Genomic DNA, 27915 nt, shown 5'->3' with positions numbered 1-27915 from the left:
TTTAGGTTCTTCAGGAACAACATTCTTGACAAGTTTGTCATTTTCTTCGGGATCTAGGCCTTGAATTGCTTCAGGCATTGGCTGGCCTGAAGAAATTCTATTTCGGTTTCGCTAGTAAGATTCTAACTTTCGCCACCAAAAGTTTATGTATCTTGATTTTTATTGGTGGCATGCCGATTCTTGCTGTTACTAGTGGCAATACACAGGGTGTGTATCATAAAATTCTCATTCCTGATAATTTTTTGAAAATGGATTTTCATCGCGCATAGTCGGAGTCCAAAAGGTGGCTATGAATCTATCAATGCAAGACTTTTCATGGGTCAATAATATGCTGTCTCCGAATGTTACTGTTAGCACGGGCTTCTTCTTTCCGAATCATTTTCTAAAGGCATCTGTAGGGACGACGTGCCGATTATTGTTATGGTGGGACTTGCAACCAGGAAACTGACGATGAAGAAGAAAAAAATAAGATGTCGCTCAGTTAGTATTATTTTTTTCCTTTCCTTTTCTTTTAGATGTTTTAAATTTGAATATCTCTTTAATAACTAAAAAATGACAGAGAAAAGAAAAGGGATACAAAACTCATCAAGGAAGCTTATGGGAGATGCTTGGTATTCCCTCTAATTTTTTTTTTTTAATTTTTTTTACTTTAAATTATTTATATAAGAAAAAGAAAAAACAATATTTTTAATTAGCAATAAGCAAGCAAAGATATCTATTTTCTCCTTGCCTTACAGTTTGTAAAGTCTAAACCCCATTTATAATCCCCCATCAAAAACCTACTCTCTCTGTTTCTCTCTTGATATTACAGCTTCGAAATGATAGAAGCATCAGCTATGTCTGCTCCTGCTGCCATCTTCTCTATCTCTTCGCGCACCAAACCCCCCTCTCTTTCTATATTCTCTCACGGGTAACGTCATGTAGTGTACTATCCGAATTATTCTTAGTACTTAATCTTATCATTTCTTTGGTTAATTGCAGAAGAAACTCGGTGGTCTCTGCCTTGCCTAGACCCTCCAGTGATTCTTCGACAAGTCGTAAGTTTGGCATTTATTTTATGTTGACCCAGTTCGTTTTTTAGCTTGATTATTGTTAAAACATGCTTAAGTTCAGTTCAATGTCCTTAATTTTATTTTTTTTATTGACCCAGTTCGATTTTTTTAGCTTGAATCCAATGTCCTAAATCTGATTTCAGTTTTATCAATTTACCCCTGCCTTTGATATTTTAGTACTTGCTTCTCTTATACATTGCGTTGTCAAATGGGTTTGTTGAGTTATTGGATGGCTTTGGGCGGACCCTTTCCGCTTAATTATGTATAGATGCCGGTAATGTAATGATGTATTTGTTTTGACTATTTTGTTAATTTGTGTCTATGGTTGGACCCAATTTTTTTTATATATATAAATGTGCAATTCTGTCAATGTAGGATTATCGCTAAGGAATGATGAGAAGGGTTTATTGCTTTTTCATGCTCCATGCATTTTTTTTATTTTTTTTTAGATTTAATTTGACTGTTTATAATGATTGTCTAGCTGTTTTGGTAGTTAAGCATTTCTTCTAGCTGATGCATATTCTTCAAGTAATGATTTTTTTATACAGTTATGTTACAGTTAAAGCAAGGGGGGGCAATCCACCCATTATGCCAGCGGTGATGACTCCAGGAGGACCCTTGGATTTGTCATCTGTGTTATTTAGGAATCGCATAATCTTCATCGGGCAGCCAATCAATTCACAGGTGGCTCAACGAGTCATTTCACAGCTTGTGACTCTAGCAACTATCGATGAGAATGCAGATATTCTGGTGTGGTTATGTTAGCTTATTAGTTTTGTACTTAAGTCTTGTAATCAGTTTATGGAGCTTGGCACTAAATGGTAAGGACAAATTTTAAGTGCTTGTGACTTTTTTTACATTTGCAGATGTATCTGAACTGTCCTGGTGGAAGCACTTACTCTGTTCTGGCAATCTATGATTGCATGTCTTGGGTAATTTTACTGTCATTATAATTTTATTTTCTCATCATTGAATAATTTGGAACATAAGCAACATCATCATGGGATTCTGATCTTATAACCCTCCAAGAGGTGGTGATTTTAGCAATGAACTTTAAAGACTACATGAAAGATCAATGGAGTGAAGGCATGCTTTTAAAGTTATGGTAATAAATCACGACCTGAGCATTGAAGTAAGTGGCATCCAGTCATAAACAATTAATTACGGTCTTCTGTCTAAACAATGAAACATGCCCAAGAAAATATGTATGCATTGCATTTTGATCCATCCATCCATCTTTCTATTCCTTTGACTCCTATCTGCTGCAAGCATTGATGACTTCTGATGCTCTCAGATAAAGCCTAAAGTGGGCACTGTATGTTTTGGAGTAGCTGCAAGCCAAGGAGCACTTCTTCTTGCTGGTGGAGAGAAGGGAATGCGATATGCAATGCCTAATGCACGTATTATGATACATCAACCGCAGGGCGGCTGTGGGGTTAGAATTAATTTCCTAATTTCTTTAATGCTTTTGAGAGCATGCAAGAGATTCTTTCTTTACTGGCTAGTTGAATCGAGAAAAGATCTCTGTTAGGACATTCTCCATATAATTTCATATCTACAGCTAACTAGTCATGCTCTAGTCATGCTTAAGCATATATATGTGCTGTGCTGATTGTTTACTTAAATTATGAGGGGAAACTTTTAATTCCTGAAGTTTCTGTTATCATGTTTAACTTGCTCTTCTCTTATAGCATGCTGGTGCGTGAACTTTTCATGCATCTGTGCGTGCAGAATCCAAAATGCAAAAACTGCAACAATATAAGCCCACTACAATGCAACAGTTCCAAAATCTTGGGTCTCTGGAATGAATATATATGCAGTAGTCATTGATGCAAGTTCCAATATTTGCTTGTAGGGTCATGTGGAGGATGTGAGACGCCAAGTAAATGAAGCAGTCCAAGCTCGTCATGTGAGTCTCTATTTCGCACTTGCTTTCATCCTGATTAACTTGATGCCAAGCTGAAACCTAATTAATGGATGAATGCTTGTTAGCCTGGTTGAACAAGAATTTGAAACCAAGATTTTCCTCGTTCAGTTAAGAGCTGAGCACTGCACTGCTGTATTCTTGAAGATGAAGTTCAGACTCAAGAAGTTGCGCTTGTTTTGCAAGCACAATATTAGTGGGGTGGGATTTTTTTTTTTTTGGTGGTGGTAAGGGTGGGGGCTAGTTTGTATGTTAATGTAGTACTTATCTATAATCAGAGGTCCCAAAACTTTCATGTTCAAGGCAAAAAGATTATTCAATGTTGACTCAAGTTGTAGAGCTCTCAGATTAAAACCAGCCTCTATGCCTTGCTTGCTGATCATTCCAGTTCGTTTAAACCCTACTGCAGTTTGCTAGTTATGGAACTTTCAAATTGAAGATTTCTCTACTCAAAAGTCTTATTTCCCTGGTATTTCTGGTGCAGAAAATTGACCAAATGTATGCTGTATTTACCAGCCAACCCCTTGAGAAAGTACAACAATACACTGAGAGAGATCGTTTCTTATCTACTTCAGAGGTATGTGGCTCAACTTCTTTTCCTTTTTCCTTTTGATGTGAAGTAGTCGTTCCCAGACATTATTGCTTGGTGAAAACCTGTTTCAACACCTGTCCGTGTGTGCATGTGGTTATGCATTTATATGTGCACCCTCACAGTTTTGGAGAAAAGAAAACGGGAGAAGAAACAGATTGCTGTAGTAAAAATCGTATGTATGAGATAACATCAAATTTTACCTACTCTTTCATGTTTCTGAGCTGCCTGTGTCACTCTTATAATTGTTCATTATGCATTTGTTTAGATTCCGTTAAAATTCATGCTCATAATCGAACACCTGACAATAGTCAAAAAGCAATGATCTTGTATACATGTCATCTTTTGGCAGTTTATGACCTGCTTCAAGCTATTTATTCATCGTAGCATTTCACTCAGCTAATTAGTTGGTGGGCATTTTAAAAACCACATGCAATTAGTAATCACCATGCTCCTTGTGCCACCCTTCTGCTGCAGGCTATGGAGTTTGGGCTCATTGATGGCATCCTGGAAACAGAATATTAAACTAGGATCTATCCGCTCAACAACATCCGTCATTGAATGCGGTGGGAAGGTCGGATATAGTTTTGATGTGAAGTTGATCAGTCGCCCCCATTTTTTATTGGCATTTGTGATTCAACGTTATTAAGTAGGTATTATAAATTTCAGTGCCAAACGTGCAAGAATTTTGATTTTACAAACTCGGATGGTTCAGGTTCTTTGCTCGACTAAGCTTATCAACATTCCTCGTAGAACAATCTGAAGCTTATCAACATTCCTCGTAGAACAATCTGAAGCTTATCAACAATCCACTTGGTGATTGTTCCAAATGGGCTATTTTTCTCCAACCGTGCAGTTCTTCGGCCACTTGGGGGAAAAAATCCAGGATTTCCTTTCCCACGAGTTATTTGGGAGCTAATGCATACCTGAACAATTGCAAGATACTGGAGCTTGCCAGCATCGATAGCTTTGTAACGCTTATGTAGTCCACTTGAGATTAAACAGTTCTCAATCACATTAGCTACAAGATACCAAAATCTTACTAGAAGATGTATAAAATGCCAAACTAGTCGAAGCACAAAATTTCCAACCTGCACGAAACCTTAAAACCCAAAATGAATATCTCTTCTAGAGTCAAGGAAAAATACACAACACATGAATTGCGTACAATAGTATATGGCAATCATGCATGAAACAATGTTGAAAAGCTCTTAACTTTAGAGGCAAAAACAATTAACGAAGGTGCCTAAGAAATCAATGGTAGCTAATGAAACGCGCCTGTTTAATCCAACAGTCAACTCTCTGCACTTCGTCTTTCAAGTCCATTAATCTACTAAAAAAAAGTCAGCAATTTAAGCATTGAAGAAGCAATAAAAAGTATCGATAAACATGCATAAAAATAAAAGAACCTTTTGGGATTTAAAAGACCAAAAAAAGATAGATGTTAGAGAAAAGGTTGCTTTTTTATTTCAGTTAAACCACCAGTACCCTTCTACAAGCAAGGTCACCTATTGTGGTGATATTTATAACATTAATCAACGTATACTAAGAATAAATAGACCGGGATTAAAAAAGCAAGTAAAATAAAAAAGAACTCCAAATCCAAACAAATAAAACTTAACGAGATGAAATTAAAAAAAAAATCAAATAAAAAATAATAAAAAACAACAAGCAAAACGAGCAAGTAAACCAAATTCTACAACTTAAATTATGCGAATGAGATAATCTAATAGAAGGTAAACCAGAAAAAATTACGAAGATCAATTTCAAAATAATTCAATAGGAGGTAATCCAAGAAATATTTGATAATAATTGGATTTAAATCCTTTAAGATTTTATAACGAGATTCGATGAGAAAAAAAACTCTTTTGAAGTGTTTTGTGGTGCTGGTAATTTGTTTTCAAGTTTCTAATTTTAATATTGTAATATAATCTTTATCAAATATCAAATGTTTTATCGTACTTCAAATTTAAAATCAATTAATTATCTTAATTACAAATTTTAAGTCGTTATATATATATATATATATATATATATATTAAAAAGTTACACTTCCAACTTTGAAGTGATTGCTTAATGTAAAACGCCGTTAGCGATGTATGGCAATGTTGTACAATGCAACGACCATCCAAGTTCAGTTTTTCGTGATGTAGAATATTTAAAATTCATTTTTATGATTAGTGTTTGCAACTTTGCAGTTAATTTGCATTAATTCATGAAATATTATACTTCCATCTCTCTCTCTCTCTCTCTCTCTCTCTCATATATATATATATATCATAAGAGCATGGTACTGAGCGCGTGTTGTAAATTACTGTCCTTGCAGCGAATTTAAGGACCATATGTGTATCAACGGAATCTACAAATAGTCCAAAAAAAACCACAACAGAACTTTTACTTCATTTTATTTTTTGTTTTCAGGGCCAAGTTTTTCTTTCTATTTTCCCTTTCTCCCACCTGTCTTCAAATATAAGAAGAAAAAAAAGAATTCAAATTTCAAAAAGTAGCATTCACCTTTTGGGTATGAAAATCTTTTGGGTATCAAACCATAACAGAAATGTACATAGCTCCTAACTGTTAAATTTCGAAAAAATAAATCAAGTTTACTCTTGAATAGCTATACCTCATGCATGCATGGCTTTTTTTTTTATATATATATTATTTTTTGTTCACAGAATGTAAGATGTAGCAATTAGATGTGTGGGCACCGAGGACCAGATCATAGTGCCATCAATGTGAGGTAATGCAATGGCAAGGAGGTTCCCTTTTCAGCTTCTTGCTGATGGATAATGGATTAATGGGCACGTACGTATTAGTTCCTTGCAATTTCGTTTCTGCGCTCAGTGTTTGCGTTTATACACACATTAGTTTCTTACAATCTCGATTGCAACTTTGCATGTACAAAGCATCACCCATCCTTTGTCCTTGTTTAGTTGGTCCTTACGTACCAGGCGCCTCTGTCAGTCCATGAAAGGCGAGCCAGCAGTTCTTACAGTCACTCCAGGAGAGTGCTACTAACAGTAACACCTTTTAATTTATTTGTTGTTTTTTTTAGTATTATAAAAGTACTTTTTGCTAATTACTAGACTACAAATTAAAATGCTAATCGGAGAAGACACCAAATTAACCATATATACCTGCTCGGGAAAAACAGCATTTAATCTCCATATTTATGTTTTCTTGTGTACATGATTACATTCGAAATTACATGACTTTGGACATTATGGAAGTCTAAGAGATATTTATGATAGCATTTTGATAAAAACAGAAAATTAAGGAAGAGATAGACTCTTAGATTCTTATCTCTCTCCCCGATTAGTTATCTCCCTACATTCTCTCACTTCAGTTTATTCATCGAGGCTTTTAATTAATTTTCTTCCTCGACAGGCAGTAGTCACCAGACTTGCTGAAACAGAGTGAAAAAGACCCAGTAAAAAAGGTGACCGGTAGGGGAAAAACACTGTAACAAACTCCATAACAAACACAGAGAGAATAAAGATAACCCCAGTAGTCTTTTTTTTTCTTCTACTTTTCAAAATTTGAAAGAAATTTTATCAACTCCCGTTCTTATCTTATATATTCTGTTTCCATATCTCTATCTCCAATTTTTAATGTCCTTTTAAAATCCATCTCTCTCGTTTTTCTCTCTGTTTTCATAACCAACATACTAACACTATTGCCTTTTCACTAAAACCCTAATCCTCTCTCCCTCGATCTTTTACTCACACCATGAAGAGCCAAGAAGATTTAGAAACCAATGAGCAAGAGATCTCCACGAAGAGAAAGCACAGCAGTAACAACAACAATAACAACAGCATTAGCCAGCAAGATTTGGAAGGTGAAGATGATGAAGATTTTGACCTTACACTTTCTTTGTCTTTTGGTCGACCTCCGAGATCCAAAAAGAAAACTACCCTAAACACTACAAGACCACAGTTATCACTGTCATTGCCGCCACCTGCAACATCATTATCGGTAACTCATCAACCGCTACCCCAGCATCAAGATATCCCTCAAATTGAAATCCCACCGGATGCCCAGATGACACCAAGGCCTCTTGGCCCTCTTCAGCTTTCTCCCAAACACGCCCCATTCACTGATATTCCTGTGACTGAACCATTGCTATACACTACTGCTCCAATAAACCATGAAAGTTCCATGGCTGGTCCATCTCGCGCTCCACGCACACGCCGGAACCCTTCTCAGGGTCCCCGCGAAGGGAAAGGGGAAACTGTTCCCGTCTTGTATCCTTGGGCCATGGATCGTCGTGCCATGGTGCATAGCTTGGACTATTTGCTATCAAGAAGAATAGAAACCATCACTGGTTTAGTCCAATGCAAGAGATGTGAAAAACAATTTGAATTAGGGTTTGACTTGAGAGCCAAGTTTGTAGAAATTGGTGCATTTATTTCTCAAAACAAGAGTTTCATGCATGATAGGGCACCAAGTGATTGGATGAATCCGGTACTGCCCAGGTGCCAATTTTGCGACCAGGAAAATAGCGTGAAGCCTGTGATTGCCAACAAGAAGCAGAAGATTAATTGGTTGTTTTTGCTTTTGGGGCAAATGTTAGGCTGCTGTACTCTTGATCAGTTGAAATATTTTTGCAAGCACACAAAAAATCATCGCACTGGGGCTAAGGATCGTGTTCTCTATCTTGCTTATCTTGGAATGTGTAAACAGCTTGATCCCAATGGCCCTTTTGATCGCTGAATTGGAAGAAGGAGAATCTTTTATTTGCTGATTCTGAGTGAGGTGGTATATCATCATGTGTTTTGGGTGTGTAACATGTTGTCGTACCAGAGTATGCGTATGTGGATTAGTAAATAGTTAATTTAGTTTGGTTGGTGGGTTCATGGATTTTCTTTTGATTTTGTACTTTTTTTTAATATTGTTTAGCTAGGCAAGATCAATTTCCATATTGGAAGCCTTATAATATCATCATACCATGTATCCGCTTGATCTTGCTATATATTTATATATATTATGATATGGGATTAACTCCAATCTTTCTTCCTGTTTCGAGAATTATCAAGCTTTCAAAAGAAATAAATTGAATAGTTTGATGCTAACTAATGTTTATGCGTTAGTTTTTTTTTTTTTCCTCGGAATGTAGATTCTGATGTCTGAATGCTGGCCCCTTCAAACTTTTCTTCCAAGCAAATTTCATAGAAGTACAGGTGCTTGATGTTTTTCCCAAGCTAGTTATGGTTTAGATGGCTTGGTCCGGTGGTATCGAGCCTTGACTCGTCATAATGCAACCAGTACCAGCCCACACCATCCATACGAGAGGCTTGTCCTTGGGGGTACTGAGCCAGCTTATAAGAGGGTGAAACATCGAATCCTGCTAAACATATAATCCTGCAGATTTTGTTAATTAGCTAAAACAAATTAATTTAAAGCTAAAAACACTAAAAAAATAATAATTTAAAACTAAAAACATAAAAAAAACTCCAAACTTTTTAAAAATAATCGGATAATTTGTCATCGGAGGAGAAAGAGAGAGGTTCTACGTGGCTACTTACCAGGCCCAGGCCCATTTCCCAAGTAGTCGGATGATTTATCTATCCCAGATTCCCAGCAATGATGTGTGCTGTTATGCCAGGTGTCCACTGCTTTGATTAATTGCACCAGGCCTGGTGGGCCATGATTTGTAACACCTATGAGGCCATCTTCTAGATAGAAATCCATGTTCTATTCCTTAGTATCCAGCAACGGAGAGAAATAGCTAGACTTTACCACATTTAAAATGGCCCAATAATAAATAACTTCGTAGTTTAAAAGCATACCCACTATCCTGTTTTCCAAATGTTTTTTTTAATAATAAAATAATTTGATAAAATGGCTGGTATAATGCCACTCCGAAGGTATCTCAGTCTCAAATTCTTAAGATAAAATTTGTTTATTGTTTTCTTAATTGTTATTTATTGAGTTAATGACACTTGTTCAAGAAAGAAAAAGGAAATTTTTTAATTCTAGTCATGTAAAAAACTGCTGAAAATTAATATACCCCTGGAAAGGAAATTATTATTATTATTTATTATTTTTAATAGAAAAGTAAAAAGTACAAGCATGTAAGTTTGGTCAGTCGTGCAAATATAGCACGAGGAGCATGATTAGCTTAAAGAGAAGAAAAGATATTTGATTCCCTAGAAAGTCATTTTTTATGATTAAAAAGGTGCTATATAGCAACTTTTATCATTGATTTAAGAGGTAAATACTATGAGTTTTTTATTTTATTTTAGTAGGGTTAATTTTTTAAAAAAGTTTATTTTAACAAATATTAAAATAATATTTTTTATATTTATTTTTTATATTTAAAAAAATTAATTTGAAATGAAAAAAAATTAATTTTTTTTTAAATATTTTTAAAATACAAAAATAAACAATTCTATACGGATATTTATAGCTTTGTCTGCGAGTGGGTGGTTGCTGGTTAATCAATGCCTTTCATATCAACACACCAAAGATTTCATTTATGGCTTGGGATGCTTTGTGGATCCATAACCGCGAAGAAATAAAAAATAAACTGTACGTACGAATAGTTATTTTCTTTAAAAATTCACGAAAACTGTACTTTTAGTGCAGGTAAATACGTTGTTCTATTGGCTAAAAACTGGATTAGATTTTGATGTGTGAAAATTGAATGAAGAAAATCGGTTGCCAGACTACAAAAATTTAAATATTGGTTTGATTCCTGGGTTTCTACTTTCTACAGTGAACGAGCGAAAAATCAACGAAGAGAGCATTATCTTCCAAGCAGACTCCCTGGCCTCGACGGAGCGACAGAGAGGTTGGAAGTAGAAAGGACAAAAAGAGGATCCAAAGACGCCACGTCCCCATACAAGAAAGACCCAGCACAGAACAGCCACAGAAAGACTAGACTATTTCAGTCTCGTCCCTCGTTTACCAGAAACTTCAAAGAAACCACTAAATTATCGCTGTTAATTCAATATCATCCTTTTATTTAATACTCGTCTATTTTTGTCATCGTACTCACAGGCATAACATTGGATCCCTCCATGACAGGCTTGAGTCCAGTGACTGTGTATTTATGAACTCAGAATAGTATTTAAAAATAATAAAGTTATTACCTCGCATGTAAACTAAAAAGTATTCTACAGTGAGATCAAAGTTACCTTTTCTTCTCAAATGTTTTTTTTTAAATAAAAAAGTACTTTTCATTTACATGTTCTTATAAAAATTCACTAAACATGAAAAAAGTGTGAAAATATTACTCAAAGAAATAGTATTTTGTGCAAATAAATAAGACTATTATAAAAAGACTTGCCCTCTCTCGTAATTTTAACATGGGCTTATTTTTAAATGATAAAACTAGTATTATATTTGGTATGACTTTTAAATTATGACTTTTAACTTTTAAGTATGGTTTTGAAATCCGGTCCGGCCCGACGGGTTAACCCGGGGCTGGAATCGGGTTGAATAAAAAATAGAAAAAGAAAAAATCTGGTGTGATCCGGTGACCCGGTAAGATCCGGTTGCAACCCATTGACTTTGATTTTTTCTATTAAAATGATTTCGCTTTGATTTTAAAAAAAATTGACCCTGTTAAAATCCGGAACCCGAGTCTTAAACCGGACTGGGTCTGAAAACTATGCTTTTGAGTCATGATTTAGAAGTTATTTTTTTAGAAATAACTTGTAACAAAATCAAGCAAGAATGAATTTAAATAAAAACACGTTTAATAAAGAATGATTAAATACAACTTTTTTTAAAAATAAAGAACATAGAATAAGTTATAATCCAAGTTAAAAATTTCAAATTTCAATTAAATTAAATTAAAAATTTAACTCAATTTTATTACAAAATTCTGATTTAAGTGAAAGGTTATTCCTAACTAGACATAATTATAACTTTTTTATTTATTTATGTAAAAAGTAAGAAAACAACTTAAATTAATTTGCAAAAGTTACACCAAAGACAAACTAAATTGAAACATTTGGAATACCTAGAGGATACAAATGTAGTTTATCCGAAAAAAATGGAACATCCACAAACAGAGAGAAGGGGGGAAGAGAGAGAGACAAAAAAAAGATGAAAGAGAAACAATGGCAGCAAAAGCAAATACAATATAAGAGAAACAAAACTAACAGCAACCTCACCTCTCCATTACCTCCCTTCCCTCCCACCCATCACTCCATTTCCTTCCTCCCTGTAAACCCTAGAAACAAAATTATACCTTAAAAACACACACATTTTCTCTCTCCGCCCTCTCCCTCGCATTCAGAATCAAATAAAGCATGTTTCTCTAAATCAAACAAAAACCCATCAATTCAATTCTCCATTTATCTGACAATGGAGTCATTAATAGAGCTCTGTGATCTAATCTCACAAAATCCTGCACAATTCGCTGATAAATTGACCTGGCTATGCAATCGCTGTCCTCAACCAGAGTCTCTCTTAACCGGATCGCCCAGGGTTTCTCACTCACAAATCAATGCAATCCTCGCAGTTTCTCGATTTCTCTCCATAACCCTCGACCACACCGATAACCGTCCAAAATCACTAATCCTCGCTTTCTTCCGCTCAATCCCGACGTCGTTTAATCCTTCCTTTTGGCCACAATCCTTCTCTACCGACTCGATCGCGTCTTTTTTTACCGGCTTCCTGGCTTACGTGTCAAAGTCGGCCGAATTGGATCCGGGTTTCTCCGAGGATGTTGCCGGATTTGTTGGAGAAGTTGTTATGGCTGCGATTGGGAACAATGCCGGTGAAAATTTGGCGAGCTCGGCGATTTCTAGGGTTTTTTTAATTGCGTTAACAGAGAATTTTGTTCCGATTTTGCCGGAAGATGGGGAGAAGTTGATCACGTGCCTTTTAGATCAGTTTAATGTGCCCGTGCCGGTGCCATCGTCACCTAGTGAGCGAATTGGGATGAACTCTGGAACATCATCCTCACAAAGTTCGCCATTGAGTAATAATGTGAAACAACATAATAGTAGCCACGATGCCAGTAATGATATTTCGAGTACGGTGAATGATTTGAGTCATATGACACTGTCTTCGTCGAGTGCATCAACTACAGTGGTGGTGAATGGGAGTGGAGTGACGTGGAAGAGTGGTTTGGAGTCAACAGGGGTGGGATTTGATGGAGGTGGGGGATTGAGCAGGCAACAAGTGGCTTCATTTGAGGAAGAGACTGCGGAGGGATTGGAGAAGCAAGAGATTGCGTACAAGTTGATTGGACATGTTTTGGATTGTGTCAAGATAGATAACAAGCTTTTGGAGCTAGTTAGGTTCATTGCTAAGAAGCAACTTCAATCTCTGTCTGCATTTTTGAAGGTAAATGCAGCAGCAGCTGCTGCTGTTTTCACCACCACCGCCACCACTACTCTGTGTGTTTGTGAACGGTTCTTAATGTATTTCAGATGAAAAATAGATGGACCTCATTGAGGAAACGGGCATGTAAGGGAAACTTAGTAATGGCAAAGGTAGAAGTGTATGAAGGTGCTTCTAGTGCACAGGAAAAATCTAACCATGGATTTTTTTGGTTATTTGTCGGTCATGTGTTTGAAGCTAACGTGCTTATATGTTAACTTGATTTTGGATTTGCTGTTACATTTTTACCTAGGAGGTATCTCTCAGGAGAAACCATGGAATTTGAATTTGATACAGTAAAGTTTGAAATTGGAAATTGGTTATGGCCTCTCTCAATGCATATATATGTTCATGTAAATTTCTGGGCTCGTTTTATGTGCGTGCATGTATATTTGTGTGAGTACGTGTGTGTGTGTGTGTGTGTGTGTGAGTGTAATTAAGTGAACGTGCATGGGACCTCTTTCTGTAGCGGGAAAAGAAATGTTGAATATACTGGTTGATAAGGGAAAGTTGGTTATGTTGGCAGATACGGAGACGGGACTGTAATGAACAGGGACAGCTTTTAAAAGCAAGAGTCAATGCAAAACTTTCCGTCTATCAAGCTGCAGCCAGGATGAAAGTTCAGAGTCTTGCATCTCTTGATGTGGATGGCAAGACATCCAAGAGGTTGGTGCTTGAGACTCTGGCATTGTTGATAGATGCTGCAGAAGCCTGTTTGCTCTCAGTGTGGCGGAAGTTGAAAAACTGTGAAGAGCTGCTCAGTTCATTGCTTGGTGGGATTGCACAAATTGCTGTCACCAGGGGGGGTCAGCCAATGCGTGTCTTGCTCATTCGCCTGAAGCCACTTGTGCTGACTGCCTGTGCTCAGGTATGTGTTATGGATAGGTTTCAGTTGGCATATACAAGCATGCTATATGGTCTGTAAAGATGTTCATTACAATTGTAACAGGCTGATACTTGGGGTGGCAGTCAGGGAGCAATGTTTGAGACTGTCATGAAGACAAGCTGTCAGATAATTGAATCTGGCTGGACAAGGGATCGGGCTCCTGTGGACACGTTTATCTCTGGATTGGCCTCCAGTATACGCGAACGAATTGATTATGATGACCAGGTTGGTTTGTATTGAGAGCAACACGCTCTGATACATTTATAACTATGATATACAGATCACATACAGAATTTTGTTGGTGTGTCTGTCTGCTTGTCAACATTGTTAACAAAGGTGCTTTCAAATTAATCTGGGATGGATAACTTGTTAGTTTTTCTTATACTCACCAGGGATGGGAATGTCAAATGTGTTCATCCTTTTTTTCGCTAGAGGTTATAACAAAAGTAACAAAAGTTGTTTGCTAACCAGGGTTATAACCATTTAATCATGGAATCCTTTCTGCACCAGCTCATGGTTTCCAATTTTTTTTGTTATTGATCTCTGGTTCTATTTCATTCCCTGTTTACTAGTTGTGCTGATTTCCAGGTTGACAAGGAGAAGCAGGGAGTTCCTGCTGTGCAGCTTAATGTTATTCGCTTGCTTGCTGATTTGACTGTCGCTGTTAACAAGTCTGAAGTGGTAGACATGATATTGCCACTTTTTATTGAAAGCTTGGAAGAGGGGGAAGCTTCAACTCCTGGTTTATTGCGACTTCGAGTAGGGAATCTTTGTCTTTGGAGCAATCTAGTATCTGATATAGATTTGATTTTCTCACACATATTTTTTCCTTTCTATTGGTGGTCATTTCAAATTGCAATCTAGTATTTTGCATCTCATATCTATTTGGCATGTTCTCTAACTTCTTTCTCCCTTAACTTCTTGCAGCTTCTCGATGCTGTTTCTCGCATTGCAGGTTTAGGTTTTGAGAAGTCGTATCGGGAGACAGTTGTTCTAATGACAAGAAGTTACTTAAGTAAATTGTCAAGTGTAGGGTCTGCTGAAAGCAAAACATTGGCACCAGAAGCCACCACAGAACGTGTTGAGGTATGCATTGTTTACAATGACCAGTCATACAAAATACCTTTAAGATGGCTGATGGTTTATCTTATCAAATGGTGGCTCACTAGTTCCATCACACTCTAGACTCTTCCTGCAGGATTTCTTTTGATCGCTAGTGGGCTTAAAAATATGAAATTACGCTCAGACTATCGTCATCGTTTGCTATCTCTGTGCTCAGATGTAGGCCTGGCTGCTGAATCCAAAAGTGGAAGGTATATATCTTTTCCTTTACGTGGAATCTCTTGTTTTATCTGCTTGCAACAGCCATTTTCCCCCCTCACTGCGTTGTGTTTCTGGTGTTGTTCTTTCTGATACCCCAATTGTTGCAGGAGTGGAGCAGATTTTCTAGGGCCTCTGCTTTCTGCTGTTGCTGAAATATGCTCTGATTTTGACCCCACTGTGAATGTGGAACCATCACTCTTGAAATTGTTCCGCAACCTGTGGTTCTATGTTGCTCTTTTTGGTCTAGCACCTCCCATTCAGAAAATTCAGCAGCCAACAAAGTCAGTTTCAACTACACTGAACAGTGTGGGAAGCATGGGCACAATTGCTCTTCAAGCGGTGGGTGGACCATACATGTGGAATGCACAGTGGTCGTCTGCTGTTCAGCGAATTGCTCAAGGGACTCCTCCCCTTGTAAGTTGATTGCAAATGGTTTTTAAATGATGGCATCTTATTTACTTGATAATTTCTTTCCTGTCTTTCTCTGAAATTGTGCCAAATGCCATTCACTTGTTAGCGATTAGTTTGTTTAATTTTATAAGGGCTGCAACAGATTGCTGTTCTGGAATGCATACGTTACACACTCAGTTAATCAGTTCTATATTTTTTTTGTCCCTGACATGGCTTTAGTTGATTAAGGAAAAAAAGGTAGGCTACTTTTGTAATTTTATAACTGGACCACTTACAGTGACCTAAGTTCATAGATGAATTAATCTTTTTCTGAAATAAATTGTAATTATAGCAAAATGTACCTGAATTACAACAACATTGTCTGACATTGGTAGATACACCAATCTTATGTCTCTGAAAACAATTTCAATGATCAAGAAATGGTTTAAGTTTTGCTTATTTATTTATTTATTTTTACTTTTTATTTTTGGGGGGGTGGGGGGGTGGGGTTGGCTTATTAGGAAAACCCCTGATGAATGGGTTGCTATTTGATCAAATTAGGGAGGTTGGTGGTCCGTCAGTATTTCTCTCTTCTGTGCATATGTTACTTCTTTTATGACTCGAACCTCACCACGTCGGCTTATAATAAGACTTTTGTTCTGTCATATTGGGGGTGGGGGTTCGCTTATGAGGCTGATGAATGGTTGCTGTTTGATCAAATTAGGGAGGCTGGTGGTTCATCAATATTTCTCTCTTCTTCTGTACATATGTTACTTCTTTTATTACTCGAAACTCACCATGTCAGCTTGTAATAGGACTATTGTTCTGTCATATGGCCAATGTGGAATATCAAATGTACAAAAACACCAATCTTCTGTTTCTCTTGTAGACTGTGTTAATCTGAGACTTGTAAGAAATTGGGTTTGGATCATCATTTTGTTGGTAAGGCATTCGATGAGCTGATCTCTATCCTGGACATTTAAGGATTAAATATAGCTTGAAGTAGTTTCCTTTTCATTTCTAAACTAGAACCTATTTTTGATATATATGGTTTTGCACTCCAAATGTTGCCTCCCTTATGATCTTAAATTATTTTTAATTTTACTTGAGAAATTCTGCCTTTTGACTTGGCCTGTTTTACACTTGGAACTTAATCATCTCACCCTATCTTTAACTATTTAAGAAAGTCATTTCTCTATGTATTTTACTCATATTTGAGTTTGATATAATAATATATCTCTCCAGGTTGTTAGCTCAGTGAAATGGCTTGAAGATGAATTGGAACTCAATGCCCTTCACAATCCTGGCAGTCGTCGGGGGAGTGGTAATGAGAAAGCAGCTTTAACACAAAGATCTGCTCTTTCAGCTGCTCTTGGTGGCAGAGTTGATGTTGCAGCTATGAGCACAATTTCAGGTTCAATAGATTGCGTACTATGTTGTTGCACTTTAAATTTGTGATTCTGGTGTTGTTTTTTTGTTTTCAACTTGATGCTTTTTTCTTTAGTCATCTTGGAAATTTGGTTGTTTTGGGACCTTATTTGGTGGAATTATTCCTCGTTAATGGTCCTGATTTTTTTTTTCAAGTCTGCTTTAATATTGGTGTCCCAAGCATGTGTGTTGATTACACTTTGATTTTACAGGTGTGAAGGCAACCTATCTGCTTGCTGTTGCATTTTTGGAGATAATACGTTTCAGTAGCAATGGTGGCATCCTTAATGGTGGTGATAGTTTGAGTGCTTCTAGAAGTGCCTTCAGCTGTGTCTTCGAATATCTAAAAACTCCAAATCTTATGCCAGCTGTGTTCCAATGTTTGATGGCTATTGTTCATAGGGCATTTGAAGCAGCAGTTTTCTGGCTGGTATTTTTTTTTTATTTCATTGCATTTAAAATCTTTTTTCTAGCAATGCCCTTCCATTTGTATTTCTGCTCATGTAGGGAATGTTGATTACTTTTTATGCTTAGTTCTTGCACTAAAGGTATAAATATCAAAACAATACATTCCCTTATGTTATGTTCTCTGTAAAGTGTCAATTATAGTCCCTATAATACTTCCTCCCAGGACTGCACTTCATTGAGCCACAACTGGTGATATCCTTTTCTTTCTCTTACTCTGTTTAAAATGAATAAATTTGATAGTAGCAGTGGATGGTTTTCAAGTGTGACATTGACTTTTTATTTCTTGTTTCATGGGGACTCTTGCTTTCTTAAACAATAACATGTAGTAGAAATAGAAATGGTACCCTTTCCTTGTAAAATGAAGTTTGTTTACTGCTCTCTTCCCTTCCTCTCATTACCTTGTGAACGTCTTTGATACTTTGATCTGGTTTCAGGAAGATCGAATAACTGAAACAGGCAATGAAGCCAATGTTAGAGAATCAACTCTTTTTTCCCATGCCTGTTTTCTTATAAAAAGCATGTCACAGAGGGAGGAACACATTCGAGATATTTCTGTAAACTTGTTGACTCAGCTAAGAGACAAGTTTCCTCAGGTAGTGTTGTTTGGTAATGCTGTTTGCAGTAGATGATTTTTTTTCTCTTTTCTTTTCCTGTGATCCACAACTTGCCTAATCTGATGTGGATGAAATGGAAATTCATGTATGCAGGTTTTGTGGAATTCATCCTGTTTAGACTCCCTGCTATTTTCAGTTCACAATGACTCACCTTCTGCAGTTATTAATGATCCTGCTTTGATAGCATCGGTTCGTTCTTTGTACCAAAGGATTGTCAGGGAATGGATCAGCATATCACTTTCATATGCCCCATGCACTAGCCAAGGTCTACTGCAGGTTGGTTTTGCAATATCATAGATGAAGTTGATTTGGATTTCTATATTTGCTAAAGGTGTGAATATATGTGATAAAACTGCTGTACATGAGTTGTTTATGATAATTCTTGCAATTTATTGAGAATTGTGCATGCTCTTTTGTATGCTTGTGGCATGCTTCATTTAAACAAGGTCTTATGCTATTCAATCAGTTATGTATTTGTTGATAATGATGATCTTGTTTATTTTATGGAGTTTCCATTTCTCATTAAAATATACTCATTTTTATGGGTTTTTGCTCCTTTTTTTTTTTTTGGGTTTCCGAACACTTTAGGAAAAGCTTTGCAAAGCAAATACTTGGCAGAGAACACAACCTACAACTGACGTTGTTTCTCTCTTAACTGAGATACGGATTGGGCCCAGTAAAAATGACTGGACTGGCATACGAACAGCTAATATTCCTGCAGTCATGGCTGCAGCAGCAGCTGCTTCAGGAGCAAACTTGAACGTGACTGAAGCTTTCAATTTGGAGGTGCTTAGCACTGGTATTGTGAGTGCAACGGTTAAGTGCAACCATGCTGGAGAAATTGCAGGCATGAGAAGGTTGTATAACAGCATTGGTGGATTTCAATCTGGTGGCGCACCAACAGGTTTTGGTAGTGGTCTTCAAAGGTTGATAACTGGAGCGTTTTCTCAACAACCACCAGCTGAGGATGATTCATTTAATGAGATGCTACTTAATAAGATTGTGCTCCTTCTTCAGCAATTTGTCAGTATTGCAGAGAAAGGTGGGGAAGTGGACAAGTCACAGTTTCGTGATACATGTTCCCAGGCTGCTGCATTTCTTCTCTCAAATCTGGTAAAATGAGGCTCTCCATCTTGTCACTGATTTTCCTGCTGATAATGTTGAAGGACTTTTGTGTTTTACTTGTCCCTCCTTTTTTTCCATCTGTTTGATTTATTTGTTTGGTAATAGGCTTCTGAGTCAAAATCAAATGTAGAAGGCTTTGCTCAACTTCTGCGTCTTCTTTGCTGGTGTCCAGCATATATTTCTACACCTGATTCGATGGAGACTGGTGTTTTCATTTGGACTTGGTTGGTTTCCGCTGCACCGCAACTTGGTTCTCTTGTGCTTGCAGAGCTAGTGGATGCTTGGTTATGGACAATTGATACGAAACGAGGTCTTTTTGCACATGAAGTGAAGTACTCTGGACCTGCTGCGAAACTGAGACCTCAGCTAGCCCCTGGGGAACCTGAATCGCTGCCTGAAATTGATCCTGTTGAACAAATAATGGCGCATAAAATATGGGTTGGATTTTTAATTGACCGTTTTGAGGTTAGGATTTATCTATGATTGTCAATCTCTCTCTGTTACATTATCAGTGTTCATTCTTTTGTATTTATTGGAATGCACTCTTGGTGGGATTAAGGTGTTTTGTGGTGGTATTCAGTATTCACATGCAGGAGTTTGCACATTGGAGTTAAATACTTGTTGTGTTTGTTTTACAGCAATAAGCAAATAGTTTTCTTATTCCATCAAAATATTTTGTGGTTTGTTGTTGTACAGGTAGTTCGACACAACAGTGTTGAGCAACTCTTGCTTCTTGGCCGACTGTTACAAGGGACAACCAAATCTTCCTGGAACTTTTCCCGCCATCCTGCAGCTACTGGCACTTTCTTCACCATCATGCTTCTTGGTCTTAAGTTCTGTTCATGTCATTCCCAAGGCAATCTGCAGAATTTCAAAACAGGGCTTCAACTACTGGAAGATCGTATTTATAGGTCAATTCCATTTACTGTACATTAAAACTTGCTGCTTATTCTCTTTATGCTTCAATGACAGTTTACTCAGCCCCCTGGCAACTAAAACAAGAAAGTTGTACAGAATATTAAACATTGAAATCTGCTTTTCGAAAAAAGAGAAGAAAACAGTGAAATAATATGAAAATGAAAATCTTTCGATGACTGGGGATTGGGTCTCTTTGATTGATTCTTTTTTTGTGTGTATGGGTTGGGGTTGGGGCTTTGGAAAACCACTGAAAGAGGTCAAGGTGCTGGTTATTTTCCCGCAGAAGGCAATGTTGATGAGGATGGTATTCTCAGTTACTTTGTTAATGGCCTTATCTACTGCATTGTTGTTTAATCAATGTTTTTGGAGTTAACCGGGATGGCTTTGGAGTACCATCAGTTTGCTTTTGAAGTTCTTTATTGATGATGATTAAATGCTTTTTTTGTTGTTGCATTTGAGGATTGAAAGTCGTGTTTGGTGCATGTTTCAGGGCCTGTTTGGGTTGGTTTGCTTTTGAGCCTGAATGGTTTGATGTAAACAATGTAAATTTTTCCATTAGTGAGGCTCGATCTCTCTCCGTATTTGTTCACTATATTTCTAATGATGGTCAATCTGATGCAAGAGGACGGGGGCACGAGAATGGGACCTATTTGGTTGATATGGTAAGATTACGTTTGTTGCATATGGAATCAGTAGCCATGCATAGTTCTAAGAATTGGTTATTTCACATTTTGATACTTGTATAGATCCTCATCCAATTTTTTTCACTTTCACATGGTCCTAAATGTATGTGCTTTTTTCATATCTATCAACTCAAGTGAAAGTTCTTGGCATTTCAAAAACACTTTGATTTCCATTTTTTCAAATAATTTTAATAATGGGCAAGCTCATTAAGTCATGCCATCTGATTTATAAAAACTAAAGTGGATAATGTTTTGCGGATTTCCTAATATGGAAAGTTGGGGATGCTGATATAGGACCTTTTTTTTGTGTTTGTGTGTTTTGGGGTAGCTTCAATCTTTGTTTGAATCTCAGAGCCTGCCTTTGTATTTTATTAGGGAATTAATAAAATGAAGTACTTGCAGAATGATCAGTGTCACCCTGTATGGGGCCAGATGGAGAACTATGCTGCAGGAAGAGAAAAACGGAAGCAGCTGCTTATGATGCTATGCCAGCATGAAGCTGATAGGCTTGAAGTTTGGGCACAACCCACTAACTCTAAGTAAATCGTCGCTATTATATGCAATAAATTCATATTCTGCTGCCAACTTTTTTGAAGATATTATAGTATTAGTTTCTTAAGATCTCTACTCCTTTTGTCTTTCCATCTCAAGGGAAAATACATCTCGGCCTAAAATCAGCTCAGAGAAATGGATTGAATATGCTAGGACTGCCTTCTCTGTGGATCCAAGGATCGCCTTATGCTTGGTCTCGAGGTTCCCAACAAATATTAATTTGAAAGCTGAAGTAACTCAACTAGTTCAGGTAGTTTTGCCATATCTTTATTAGTGGGAGCATAAGCTTGCAAAGAACTGACAATATGAAACTCTTGAATAAGGATTAACATTTGTAATTTAATTCTTGTTTAGAAGATGATTTCATTTTGGAAAATCATCTCTTTATGAACAGTTGTCATTCCTTGGGTGAAAGTATAAAAGCTTATTCAGAGATTCTGTTTAATTCTGTGCCACTAAGTGATCTGCTATCATTGTCTTGAACAATAAAGGTGAAAAATGATATAAATATTGGAAAAAAAGATGTTTTTAGTTTATTGAGCTGCAGTTGCAGAAGATGATTTCTATTCAGCTGCACATGCTTTGCTTACATTTTTGCTTAGTTTACAATATCTAGTTATGGTTGAATTTCTTTCATGTGTTTTAGATCTTCTGCATTTTTATAGCAACTTGTTTTTATTTGGTTAAATTTTTTTGTCGTATTCTTTTGTTTTTTGTTTATTTGGGTCAAAACCTATGCATTTTCCCCTACTGAATCTCTTTTATGCTTCTCCTGTTCATAGATCTTTGGTTTTCTTCAGGATTTTTTCCCAAAAAAATATCAAAATATCATATACAAATTTGTAGTCGAGAGCCTAAAATGTCATTTAAACACCGTGGTTTTTTACGTTTTTTAGTATCCATTAATTATCAGCCATGAGATGAACCTTTTTATCATTTAATAGCCATACAAACCTAGCAAACCATGACCAGAGGCAAGTTCAACAATTCATAGTAGAATTAGTTTGCATCTCTTGTTTATTAGGTACACCAGTGCAAGGTTGATAATGTCTTCTTCATGTTTTTGTAGTGTTTCATTTACATGTATCCTTTTTTGGTACTTTGTGTAGAAGTGTTCCTCCTCTCACTCTGGATTGGAGTATGCTGAGCCTATCATGCTCAAATGGCCTCAGCACAGTTGGGTGGAAATGGCCATTCTATGTGTTTGTTTTGATTTGATGTTGAAACTCAGAGCCTCTTGCTAGTTCAAAAAACCATTGATTTGATAAAGAGTGATCACGAAATGTGACCATTAAATTTTTTTTATTAAAAAAACGGTGACCATCTTTGCTTACCACTAAACAACTCTGATAATTTGCTTCTTAATATCATTTGCGAGCAAGGATATTCTTCTTTGCTTTTGTGGAAATTGGAATGACAATGATTTATGTTGTCCTTTGGAGATTCCGGCCCCCTTTTAATGATGTGTTACTTGTGTAATTTAGTTTACGATGTCTTGATTTTTCTGGTGTTTCCATTGCAGTCACATATTTTGGATCTCCGCTGCATACCTGAAGCATTGCCATATTTTGTCACCCCGAATGCTGTTGATGAAGATTCAGTGCTTTTGCAACAACTGCCTCACTGGGCTGCTTGTTCAATCACACAAGCACTCGAGTTCCTGACTCCTGCATACAAGGGGCATCCACGTGTGATGGCATATGTTCTTAGAGTTTTGGAGTCTTATCCTCCAGAGCGAGTGACTTTCTTTATGCCACAGCTAGTGCAGTCTTTGCGATACGATGATGGGGTGGGTTATCTGATGAACCTGACCATTTGTGCTTATGCTAATACTCTAGTTCAGGTTTGGTTGGGGAAGCCCTAACCTCATCTTAATTCAAGAGTGGTTCAGGTGAGGTGGAGGATGGACATCTCAAACCAATTTTAACCCGACTCACCTAAAAATTAATGCTCTTATTGATTTGTGTTGCATGAGATAAGCAAATCAAATAGGAAGTTTTTTTTTTTTGCCAGAAAAAGGAAAAAATCCTTTTGTACACTTCTTTCAACCTTAAGCCTCTTACTCCACTGTAACCTGGCTTCTACACTTCTATAATTCTGGACAATCAGGTTGATTGCATATTAGATCAGTAGGTCTATTTTGTCTATTTAACTATACAAAGCTGCCAGAATTGAGAATGGGATTATTTTACTTGTCCTTTTTTTTAGAATGGATTTTTAAACTGTAAACTGCCACCAGGAATATACAAGTATTTTGTTATTCATTGGTTTTCTACTTTTATAATTTTTGCAGAGGTTAGTAGAAGGATATTTGCTCAGAGCAACTCAGAGAAGTGATATATTTGCCCATATTCTGATATGGCATCTGCAGGTGTGGAAGCATTCGTATACTTGTATGGCTAACTTATAATGGTCTTATATTTTCTTCTCTTTGCATAATTCATGAGTGTCTTATGCATGACAGGGTGAAACCTTTCCATCAGAATCTGGTAAAGAAGTTGCCTCTGGAAAGGTATGTATAGTTTTTCTTCTAGTCAAACAGACCTCTTACCTTTAGACTTAATTCAATCCTTTACTCTTGACACAAAAACTGCTAAATGTAATTACCTCTTTATGCATGGATAGTTTATCTGGAAGGTATAGGCTTACTTCCCAAGTGGGATGTAAGTTTGTTAATATGCATTCATTTGGAATTACATTTTGTTCATTTGACCCAGTAGAATACAACAGATGTCATAGAGAGCATTTCAGTTGTAGACAAAGCAGTTTAGCAAACGTTGCTTGTTTCATGTGAAAATCCTGCTCTACCTTAACCTTTCATAGATATGAAAGAGATCAGAGGAAAGGCTTGAGAGATACCACCTCACACTCCTCTCTTACCATATTCATGTATTTGTCATGTCTGGTTTATTAGCAGCCTGGTGTTATTGCCGCAATATGTTAAAGAGGTTTTCTGCAGTCAGCAAATGTGTGTTACAGTCTTGCCACTTACCAGCTTGATCATGTAGTTGCTTGTACATACATATGTTACAACACGATGCACTGGGGGTGGTTGGTGAATATTAATACTAGGTTTGCAATCATAACCTGCTCTATTCATTACAATTCTTTGTCACATTCAATTACTCGAGATGTGTGTCTACTTTTTTGATGCACTTATAATCTAGGATGTGTTTTCATATCTGGATACACGTGTGGTTCCTAAGATGCTACATGCATGTTTATGAATCAATGGATCCCACCATGATCTTATCATTTCATACTTAACTACTATATTTATATATGTTTTTATTACAGAGTGGTTCCTTTCAAGCACTGTTGCCAGTTGTTCGTCAGCGTATTATTGATGGTTTCACCACCAAGGCCCTCAACTTGTTTCATAGGGAGTTTGATTTTTTTGATAAAGTTACATCTATTTCTGGTGTTCTGTATCCACTTTCTAAGGAAGAACGCCGAGCTGGTATTCGGAGGTATACCCCTAATCTCAATGCTTATGCTCATTCTGCTTATGGTTTGTATCTTGCTGTTGATGTTGGCATGTGGCTTGCTAAAATAGAGAGTTGGAGAAAATTGAATTGGAGGGAGAAGATCTTTACTTACCAACTGCTCCTAGCAAGCTTGTTAGGGGCATCCGGGTGGACAGTGGAATACCTTTACAATCTGCAGCGAAAGTTCCCATCATGGTGACATTTAATGTGGTTGATCGGTTTGGGGACCAAAATGATGTAAAACCCCAAGCTTGCATCTTCAAGGTATGATTGTGAACATGTTACACCAATGAAATCCCTATAGAATGTACCACCTATTAACACTGATACTCACAAATTCATATAAAGAACGAACTATATGTTGTATGATTTCTCTAAAGAGGTTTGTCATTTTCAGGCCATGTAATGTTTTTTATCACATAATTTTGCGATGCTTGCTTAATTTTTTTTTATTTGAATGAAATAGATGGCATTGGTGATAGTAAAATGCATCTTTCTTTACAAACTAATTTTTTTCGGTCTTAAGTTTTGATACTGATTTAAGCAGTCTTATCATAAATGGCTTATTTGATACTTTTCCATTTGAAGGTAGGAGATGATTGTCGACAGGATGTTCTTGCCCTTCAAGTTATAGCACTCCTTAGAGATATATTTGAAGCAGTTGGACTTAATCTCTACTTGTTTCCTTATGGTGTTCTCCCAACTGGTCCGGAGAGGGGTATAATTGAGGTGAGATTTTGTGTTTAACCATTATTTTAGCTGTGCTTGTCTGGTGCAATGTTTCCTGGAATACAGCTCAATACGATATGCAGAATGAGAGCAAGAGTGCAGTTTGCCACTTAGAGTGGAATGTGGTGCCAACAAGATATCTTCATATAGAGTAGGAATGCCATCTCAGAAATGTTAATTTAATAATTCAAGACTAATAGCCAATTTTAAACACCAGACTTCCTAAAATATTAGTCCTTTCCTTTTCTTTTGATGTGGCAATGTTCATCCTACCATTATAAAATTGCCTCTTCTGTGATGTTGTATGTGTTATGCTTATATGTTGCAAACCATGTTTAACCACGTAGGTTGTGCCTAACACACGTAGCAGAAGTCAGATGGGTGAAACAACAGATGGTGGTTTGTATGAGATCTTTCAACAGGATTATGGGCCTGTCGGCTCTCCTAGTTTTGAAGCTGCACGCGAGAATTTTATCATTAGTAGTGCTGGTTATGCAGTTGCCAGCCTTCTACTTCAGCCAAAGGATAGACACAATGGGAATCTTCTCTTTGACAAGTACGCAATCTTTTTATTTTTCTATTTTCATGGAAGTAATTGTTGATTGCAATGGCTGGGGAGTAAAGTTAGTGCATTCAAGAAACATACAATCCAAGCAAAACTATGAAGGAAAACAGGTGTGCGTGTGGGTGTGGAGCACAGCAGGCCTAACACCAATCAACATAGAAGTTAATATTAGATTTTAGGATTTTGAGAAAAAATACCGACTACCTACTGACATTCATGCCAATGCAGCTTGGGGAGGCTTGTTCACATTGATTTTGGTTTCATCTTGGAAACATCACCTGGTGGAAATATGCGCTTTGAGAGTGCACACTTCAAGCTGAGCCATGAGATGACTCAATTACTAGATCCCTCTGGGGTTATGAAGAGCGAAACTTGGTCCCAATTTGTACGGTAAGATTGGTGCTTGTTTTTGGATTTTCTCTTTTCTATCTGCTTTCATGGACAAAGATTTTGAGAGCTAAGTGTTTGGTTTCCTAAAATCTGTCAACAGCTTGTGTGTGAAGGGGTACCTAGCAGCCCGCCGCTACATGGATGGGATAATCAACACTGTGATGTTGATGCTTGACAGTGGGTTACCGTGCTTCAGTAGGGGTGACCCAATTGGAAATCTTCGCAAGAGATTTCACCCTGAGATGAGCGAGCGTGAAGCTGCCAACTTCATGATCCGGGTGTGCACAGATGCCTACAATAAGTGGACCACAGCTGGCTACGACTTGATACAATACATTCAACAGGGCATTGAGAAGTAAATAAAAACGTAGAGTTCATCATAAATGTACATGATTGCTTGTAATTTTGTAATTGTTCCTTAGGTTTACAGCTGTGGATTTTTTCCTGGAGATTTTCCACTTAAGAGAGCTGAAGTAAATATTATTAGCAGAACGGCAAAATTTTCAGAATCGAGCAGTGGGATTCCTGATGATGTTTGCAAGGATACTAAAACACTGTTTGTTGGTCCTATACACAATTGAAATTCATGCTTCTTTCTTTGCAAGTACTTTGCGAGTACAAGGAACAAGCCAATTTGATTAGCTATGAAACTCGTACCTCTCGCCCTTGAAACATTCTGGGAATTGTGGGGAGTTCAGAGTTCTTTGACTACCGTTACTGGTGATGGGCGTGATATTTATCCAAGTGTTTTTTTAGCGTGTTTATTTTTTAAAAAAAAAAATTATTTTTAATACTAGTATATTAAAATAATAAAAAAATAAAATTTTTATTAAATTACATTTGTATCGTAATGCGGTCCTCCTCTATAGGCTTATTTTACCCTAGCAACCTCCTTCAATATCTGTCTTATCCTTGCCTCGAGTTTCTTTGTTGCCAGCGTAGTGTTGACTGCTGAACTATCAGTCTAGGGTTTGTTATTAAACATGTTGCATTTACTTTTTTTATATACATGTATAACGTGGCTGGACAAATAAAGATTTATTACACGTGGCTATCTTCTGTTCATGATGGGTTCTGATCCTTTTCATATTGCGATTCACCCGACGAACTTTCATGTTCGCTCCACGACATTAGGAATCCGTAGACTGTAACCACTTGAATCGTCATAAGCGACAAAATTTTGGGGAGAGAACAAACCTTGAACAATAGTAAAAATCACAAAATTTTTCCTACTCATTGCTAGATGACTGCTAAAAACACACGAGTTGTGGTGAGTGGCCTTCTTGGTACTGGGAACGTAGTAGAAGATATGTTTTAAATTGTTTTTTTGGTGGATAATATATTAAGATAATATTTTTTATTTTTTAAAATTTATTTTTAATATAAACAAATTAAAATAATTTAAAAACACTAAAAAAAATAAAAATTAAAACAAATAGCATTTTGATCTCA

At 36.9% G+C, this 27915-nt stretch overlaps 3 protein-coding genes across 10 annotated transcripts; all 3 read left to right on the top strand.

The window, feature by feature from the left end:
* Nucleotides 1–160: 160 nt before the first annotated feature.
* LOC7464042 (ATP-dependent Clp protease proteolytic subunit 6, chloroplastic) lies at nucleotides 161–4608 on the top strand. 7 transcript variants are annotated; one of them, XR_008060141.1, is made up of 11 exons: nucleotides 187–611; nucleotides 812–910; nucleotides 982–1037; nucleotides 1612–1802; nucleotides 1919–1984; nucleotides 2347–2487; nucleotides 2908–2961; nucleotides 3461–3553; nucleotides 4043–4139; nucleotides 4281–4344; nucleotides 4377–4608. XR_008060141.1 is itself a non-coding variant. In XM_052455921.1 (10 exons), the coding sequence occupies exons 1-9, from the start codon at nucleotides 553–555 to the stop codon at nucleotides 4088–4090; spliced, it is 807 nt and encodes a 268-aa protein (XP_052311881.1). In that variant the 5' UTR covers nucleotides 188–552; the 3' UTR covers nucleotides 4091–4139; nucleotides 4281–4608. The 7 variants fall into 7 exon arrangements, 3 of the variants coding, with proteins under 3 accessions (XP_052311882.1, XP_052311881.1, XP_052311880.1); XR_008060140.1 differs by having other exon boundaries at nucleotides 4043–4162; XR_008060139.1 differs by having other exon boundaries at nucleotides 4043–4162; nucleotides 4281–4608.
* Nucleotides 4609–7202: 2594 nt separating this feature from the next.
* On the top strand, nucleotides 7203–8506 carry LOC7456385 (uncharacterized). The gene has a single exon (XM_002313021.2). It carries the CDS (start codon nucleotides 7295–7297, stop codon nucleotides 8276–8278), a length of 984 nt encoding a protein of 327 aa, XP_002313057.1. The 5' UTR covers nucleotides 7203–7294; the 3' UTR covers nucleotides 8279–8506.
* Nucleotides 8507–11621: 3115 nt separating this feature from the next.
* LOC7464043 (phosphatidylinositol 4-kinase alpha 1) lies at nucleotides 11622–27067 on the top strand. Of its 2 annotated transcripts, XM_024608081.2 has the most exons (26): nucleotides 11628–12868; nucleotides 13431–13772; nucleotides 13854–14015; nucleotides 14379–14549; nucleotides 14718–14876; nucleotides 14976–15103; nucleotides 15221–15527; nucleotides 16749–16917; nucleotides 17144–17361; nucleotides 17834–17992; nucleotides 18107–18289; nucleotides 18602–19126; nucleotides 19244–19603; nucleotides 19835–20049; nucleotides 20547–20718; nucleotides 21142–21278; nucleotides 21391–21541; nucleotides 22814–23080; nucleotides 23585–23662; nucleotides 23756–23803; nucleotides 24589–24761; nucleotides 24848–25043; nucleotides 25368–25508; nucleotides 25856–26064; nucleotides 26302–26463; nucleotides 26564–27067. In XM_024608081.2, the coding sequence occupies exons 1-26, from the start codon at nucleotides 11882–11884 to the stop codon at nucleotides 26820–26822; spliced, it is 6078 nt and encodes a 2025-aa protein (XP_024463849.1). In that variant the 5' UTR covers nucleotides 11628–11881; the 3' UTR covers nucleotides 26823–27067. The 2 variants fall into 2 exon arrangements, 1 of the variants encoding a protein (XP_024463849.1); XR_008060079.1 differs by lacking the exons at nucleotides 24848–25043; nucleotides 25368–25508; nucleotides 25856–26064; nucleotides 26302–26463; nucleotides 26564–27067 and adding an exon at nucleotides 24209–24363 and having other exon boundaries at nucleotides 11622–12868; nucleotides 24589–24727.
* Nucleotides 27068–27915: the final 848 nt, after the last annotated feature.

This window comes from Populus trichocarpa, chromosome 9, assembly GCF_000002775.5.
Source record: "Populus trichocarpa isolate Nisqually-1 chromosome 9, P.trichocarpa_v4.1, whole genome shotgun sequence".
Lineage (NCBI taxonomy): Eukaryota > Viridiplantae > Streptophyta > Magnoliopsida > Malpighiales > Salicaceae > Populus > Populus trichocarpa.
The sequence above is the reverse complement of the archived record's forward strand: the minus strand, read 5'-3'. Positions and strand labels throughout refer to the sequence as shown.